This window comes from Nelumbo nucifera, chromosome 1 (assembly GCF_055504915.1).
Source record: "Nelumbo nucifera cultivar China Antique chromosome 1, China Antique-T2T, whole genome shotgun sequence".
Classification (NCBI taxonomy): domain Eukaryota; kingdom Viridiplantae; phylum Streptophyta; class Magnoliopsida; order Proteales; family Nelumbonaceae; genus Nelumbo; species Nelumbo nucifera.
In genome coordinates this window covers 216,698,354-216,704,882 of record NC_142649.1, presented here as the reverse complement: position 1 = coordinate 216,704,882, position 6,529 = coordinate 216,698,354, and the positions used below count along the sequence as shown (strand labels likewise).

The 6,529-nt window shown below is 33.6% G+C and overlaps 1 protein-coding gene across 2 annotated transcripts; it reads left to right on the top strand.

Annotated features, from left to right (window-relative positions):
• Positions 1-3,759, top strand: LOC104585779 (protein NTM1-like 9). Of its 2 annotated transcripts, none has more exons than XM_088896203.1 (6): positions 1-793; positions 1,033-1,319; positions 1,686-2,003; positions 2,114-2,530; positions 2,811-3,179; positions 3,270-3,759. In XM_088896203.1, exons 1-6 carry the CDS (start codon positions 616-618, stop codon positions 3,525-3,527), a joined length of 1,827 nt encoding a protein of 608 aa, XP_088752329.1. In that variant the 5' UTR covers positions 1-615; the 3' UTR covers positions 3,528-3,759. The 2 variants fall into 2 exon arrangements, with proteins under 2 accessions (XP_088752329.1, XP_010241065.1); XM_010242763.3 differs by having other exon boundaries at positions 63-793; positions 2,808-3,179.
• The last annotated feature ends 2,770 nt before the right edge of the window (positions 3,760-6,529 follow it).

Here is a 6,529-nt window from a genome sequence, read left to right as displayed (position 1 = left end):
GAAGTGTTCCAATTTTCCAAGTTCCAGTTAGTATATACTTGGGATTGGGAGGATTTCGATCCGGGACGCGGTTTGAGGAATTGAGGGGGTGTCTGTCATGTCGGGTCCCATACTCCCTTTGGACCCATTCCATTCCATAATAACCATTTGGTTTTCAGCGGCTCCTTTGTGGAAAATGGAAAAAAAAGGGAAGCACTTGCAACTTGCTATGATCCGTCCGTCGATACTGGACCGGACGGATGGATAAGATGATGTGATACTTAAAATATACATACGACGCAATACATATCCACGCTTCCTCCCTTTTCGTGTATTGCATATGCAGAGCCTCTCTGCTCCTTCTTCGAAACCGAGTGGGATAAGATGGAGAGGAGAGATACTGAAAAGCTTTTCCTTTTCCTTGATAACATAATAATCTCTTGCTTTGCAGTTTCTATTTTCCTCTGAAAGTTGGCTTCCTTGTTTCTTTTTTCTTTCTTCCCCCTCTAGGGTTTTCATTGATCTCCATTTCCGCTGCTTGGTTTTATAGTGGTTTGCTTTTAGCACTCTTAAGTGTTAAGTATTTCTCTGCCGAGTGCCGACTACCGAGGGAGGGGCTTTCTTGGTTTTGGGCTGATGCCTGATGAGATGGGAGTGTTGTCTCTCGGTGCTCTGCCTTTAGGTTTTAGATTTCGTCCGACTGACGAAGAGCTCATTAATCATTATCTACGATGCAAGATTAATGGAAAGGAAGACAAGGTTCGGGTCATTCCTGAGGTTGATGTCTGTAAGTGGGAACCCTGGGATTTACCTGGTAAGAAACATCCTTTCCTGTGAAAATCCGAATCCTTTTGTTTTATCATGCTATGGCCTATGGGTTTCTTTTCTTTCCGTAATGCTTATTCTTAGAATTTTTTAGGGTTTCTTTAACTCCACTTTTTGTTCTTTAATTGTTTATTTTCTACATTAAAGTGCAAGTTAGATTGTTGGATTTAGATCAATTTCTTGCTGATTTTTTATGATGTTTCTATCTCTCCATTGACCGTATTTCAGAGTTATCGGTGATAAAAAATGGTGATCCAGAGTGGTTTTTCTTCTCCCCTCGGGATAGGAAATATCCGAATGGCCATCGTTCCAATAGGGCCACGGAGGCTGGGTACTGGAAAGCCACTGGTAAGGATAGGACAATCAAGGCTCGCACCTCTGGGATGCACCTGATCGGTATGAAGAAGACTCTGGTTTTCTATAGGGGTCGTGCGCCCAACGGTCAGAGAACCAACTGGATAATGCACGAGTACAGAGCAACTGAGGAGGAGCTCGATGGTACCCACCCTGGCCAGGTATCCTTTTCTTTCCCCGTTTTTCCTTTATTGTTTTGACTTTTGAGCTATGCATTGTTCTTATTTCTCTTTAGACTGTGTTTGTTTCTCCGTGAAATTTTTTATAAACAAATATTTCAGCTATTTTTCTACACCTTTTACATGCCCCCTCCCCCTCCCTCCCCACGGCCACACACAGGCACAGTAAATGGGGGAGAGGGGGCGGGAAAGAAGAAAAATGAGAAATCCATCTTTCCAATCTTTTAATGCTAATCTTGGACATTTATGAACCCACAATACCGTTCATTTGACTGCTGATTTGCCCTGTAGCTATTTCTATGCATAACATACTGTTTTTGGTTCCCACTCCTCTTTTCCATTTTGCAGGGAGCGTTTGTTCTCTGTCGTCTGTTCAAAAAATCAGATGTTAGAATCGAACATTCAAATTGCGATGAGATTGACCGTACTGGTTCTTCTCCTACAGCAAGATCTTCTCCTGAGGCTACACCAAGAAGAGTAGCATTGGTTGAAACGACCCCAGAGTCAGATATGCATGTTGGAAAACATACCGAAGGTATTGAGAGGTGGCTTGAGGAAAAGGTCGATAACATGACCCCTGATGCTGTGTTAAGTGTAGATGGTCAGTGTAATAGTTCTTTTATTTCTGATGTAGAAGACCATGAGCCAGAAGGGACTATAACAGAGGTAAGAGGTTGTGTTTATTCACTCTATGGTTTCTAGTAACCCTGTCTCGATTGTTACAAGTAATTCAAGTACTAATGCTTTCTTGCTCCTCATTTCTGGTGGATAAACAGCTGGAAGAAGATTTGAACTTGTTTTATGAGCCGGAATTTGAACCACTCGATTCCAAGATTTTCTCCCCAATACATTCTCAAACATACACAGGGCTGGAACTTAAATACATGTCCCTCCTCAGTGGTGACTTTGGAAACAACTCTGGGATGGACTTTCAGGATGGCACAAGTGAGCAGGATGTCTCTATTTCAGAATTCTTAGAAGCAGTAATTAATAACCCTGATGAATCTGGTGAAGAGTTAACCAGTCATAAGAATGCAGTTGATAGCAAGTTGCCAGCTTCAGGGCTTCAGCAGCCACACTTTGATGACAATGGTAGAGTTTGTATGATATCAGGGGAATGGGGGCCTGCGTATGGCAAGGATAGCGGTTCAAGTAGTGAAACAGACACTGATATGGCACAGCCACAGGCACAGGTGAAAAGGAAAATCTGAAATAGCTCCTTCCCTTTATTAGATTGTTTTGCTAGGTCAATCACCAGAGGTTCTATGATCCATTGTTTTGGGTATTAGCAGAAGCAATTGGGTGCATTGCTTCTGGTAATATGCTCAAATGCTATGGATTGGAGGATTCATGGTGTTGGGTTTTGTGAGACATTTTTATATGGTTCAATATGCATTAAAAATCCATAAACTAACCGGTTTCAGAAAATTAACTTTTTTTTTTTTCTGCAAAATTTCTCATTTTTTCCAGCAGAATATTCAGTCAGGCCCAGAGTCTTCAAGTTGGTTTGATGATTTTGCGGGGATAGAGAATTCTTACTTGGGTACGAGTGTTTCTGAGAGAGGTTTTGGCGCTGAAGTGGGTCCCCTGGGTGGTGATAGCTTTCTTGGGCTGGATCAGCAGAGTCTTGTTTACAACAGTGGTGCAGTTGGTGGTGGGTCAGGAATCAGGTTAAGGACTCGCCAACCACAATACCAGCTAAATTCCCTCGACATTATGTCACAGGGCACTGCCCCAAGAAGGATCAGGTTACAGAAGAAGCTTTCTCGCAGAGTGTATTCTTCCTGCAACAAGGCAAGGGTCGATGCAGAAGAGCATGAAGAGAAACCAAAAATTGCCGAGGTGAGGTTTTCCTCTAGTGAAGCTAATATTGGAACTGTCTAAATGCAACTTGTTGATTAGATTTTAAACCCTCTATATAACTACTTGCAGCTGCAGGGAAGAGAAACTGTGAAAGCACCGAGTACTGAAGAGGTCCAGAAGAGGACAACCTCCACTCTTGATTCTGAACTTGCTCAAGAATTTGATAAAAAGCTGAGGTTTAGATCAAAGCAGGATGGCGTGGTGTTCGGTGAGCAACAAGGCCTGTCTTCATTGTTCAAGGACCGTCGCCCAGGTTTCCCATCTTTTTATGTCGTAGGTGTAGCTGTAGTTGCTATGCTGTCGTTGTTTGTTTGGGTATTAGGGTGACTGACCGAGGCAGAGAGTGGTTGGCTATCAGCTTTTATCTTTTGGCCAGCGCAGGAATAGCTTGCCCTACATTTATGTATATACATAGAGATGGATTTAAGCGGGCTAGCTGTAGTTGAGTATGATATTATTTCTCAAATTTGTAGGTGAGTGTAGTTGATTTTATTTAGGTATGTATGTATATGTGTTTGTATTGTTTATAAATTTTTAACAGGCAAATTTGTTTAGCTAATTGACTAAGGGGTTGTTCGGTGTCGCTGAATGCTGATATTTTAATGGGTGTCTTAGGCCTTCAGCAATAAAGTGATCGTTCGACTTCACTTGTTGCTAAAGAGTATCGAGTGTGCCTGGCAGTACGGTCTTGGACGGTCAGTGAATATATTTGCTAAGGGGTTCGGTGTCGTTGATTGCTGATCTCTTAATGGGTGTCGTAGGCCTTAAGCAATGAAGTGATTGTTCGACTGATTTTGCTCTTTTTTGAACGTTATAAAGTTGAGGACCCATTGGATCCATTGCTTTACCATTGACGATGCTTGTTCAGTCTGATCAATCTGAGACGTTCAAGACATTGCCACCACATTGAAGAAGAGATTGGAGGCTGTCGTTGGAGGATATCTTGGCCACTAATCGCCATTTGATTACTTGTTATAGTGATTTTGAAGAGGTATGTCAGTTTTTCTTTTCACACTTTGCCGTAGACGGTTGACCGGATGAACGTCGGAGTAGTATTTTCCGGTCAAGACAATGAATGACGTGGGATCCCTGTACCGGTGTCGTGCATAGGTGGTTGTTAGGTCATCGAAACGTGTTGCTGCCTTGCTGCATCTCTGCTTTTTCACTGTTGAGTTGAAGATAACCCCTCGATATGGTTGTACGATTCACTCAGGTTGGATCAGGTTTTATTATACTCTAATAAAAAGATAAAAAAAGTAAAAAACAATTGAAAGTGGATTATAGAAAATTGTATGTGTGTATTATATATATGTAGAATAATAAAATTGTAAAAAATAATACAATTATTTTTATAAAAATACTATAATATAAATATATAAATAAAAAACATATAATAGAAAACCAAATAAAATACTAAAAATCATTAAAAAATTGGTAATATGATATTGTAAAAATTGGCAATTTAAATTATATATAATATACTATAAATATAAATATAAAATATATATTTATATAAATATATATTGTAAAAATAACAAAAAATAATAAAATAAAATAAAACAATAAAAAAGTTATTTACAAACAGAAAAAAAAATAAGAAATATATATAAAAATTGATATATGATGGAAAATTATTAATATAAAATATAATATACTATATATTCAAATAAAAATACATAAAATAACAAAAAATATTAAATTAAATTTTGTGTTTGACATTAAAGATGAAAAAAAATATATATTTTTGTGCGCAATAAAATTATAGTTTCATTATTTTTAATATCTTATGATTGAATTAAATTTATTGTGTAAAGTCTTAGTTCTTTATAGTTGTTAAATTCTGTGGTTTAAATAATTATTGTTTGTGCAAATTCTATTATATATATTGTGTAAATGGTAATAGACATTTAAATATATATAATATTATATATTAATTAGATTATAATGTAAAAAATAACAAATAATAAAAATTATTTAAAATTAATAAAAAAATAGAACAAGCACAAAATAGTAAGAATTATTAAAAATTTGGTAATATGATATATGATAGCAATATATATATATATATATATATAATATAAATATAAAAAATTATATTATATTGTAGAAAATAGAAGAAAATAATAAAACATATTAATAAACATGGAGGTTGTATTGTTAAAAATATTTAATGTAAAAAAGTAAAGATTTAATAAAACAAAATAAAACAATAAAACATTATTTAAAATAGAAAATAATGTACATATAATATACATATGATATGTTATATAATATAATATATATAGAAAAGTAAAAATAAAATAATAAGAAATATTAAAAATGGTAATATGATGTGATGTCAAAAAATTGTGTATGCATTCATAAATATAAATATAAATATAAATATATACATATATATTATATTATAAAAACTAACAAAAAATAGTAAAAATTATTAAGAAACAATAAAAAGTAATATAAAAAATACAATATAGTATAATATTGAACAGTAAAAGCTAATAATAATAAATAAATAAATAAATAAATTATAAAAAATGAACAAATTAGTAGAAATTATTGTTAAAAATAGTATAATATATATAAATGTATAGAAATAATAAAAAACAATTAAAATATTAAAATTTTGGTATATATAGATTGTATTTTAAAAAATAAAAAATAAATAGAAATTATTGAAAAAGTATATATATATATATATATATATATCAAGATATAAATATATATCAAAAAATAAAAATTAAAACAAAATTATTATTATAAAAAAATACCATGATATAAATATATAAATTGAAAACATATAATATAAAAACAAATAAAATAGTAAAAATCATTAAAAAATGGTAATATATATATATATATATATTATATTTTAAAGACAACTGAAAATAATAAAACAAAATAAAACAATAAAAATTATTTAAAATAGAAAAAAATAATAAAAAAGTATATATATACTACATTTTAAAAAATAACAGAAAATAATAAAAAGTTACTAAAAATTAGAACAAAATAATAGAAAATTATTATTATAAAAAGCTAATACTCAAAAATGTAGTATATATATATATATCTTTTTATTTGATTTTTTTTCACATTTCAACACCCACTAAAAGTTTTCTCTAATTATTCATACCGTATACAAATGCAAAGTCACTCTCATGCAAAGCAATTCAGACATTCAGGGCTGCAATGAGCTAACGAGTGTAGGGCATTATTTCAGGGTGCTTGTGTCACTAGACAAGATTGTTGGGGTCCTAGGGCAAGAGGGTCAGTGCAACGAGATTAATTATCTGGCTCAAAACGTACTTCTAATGGTATACCATGGTTTG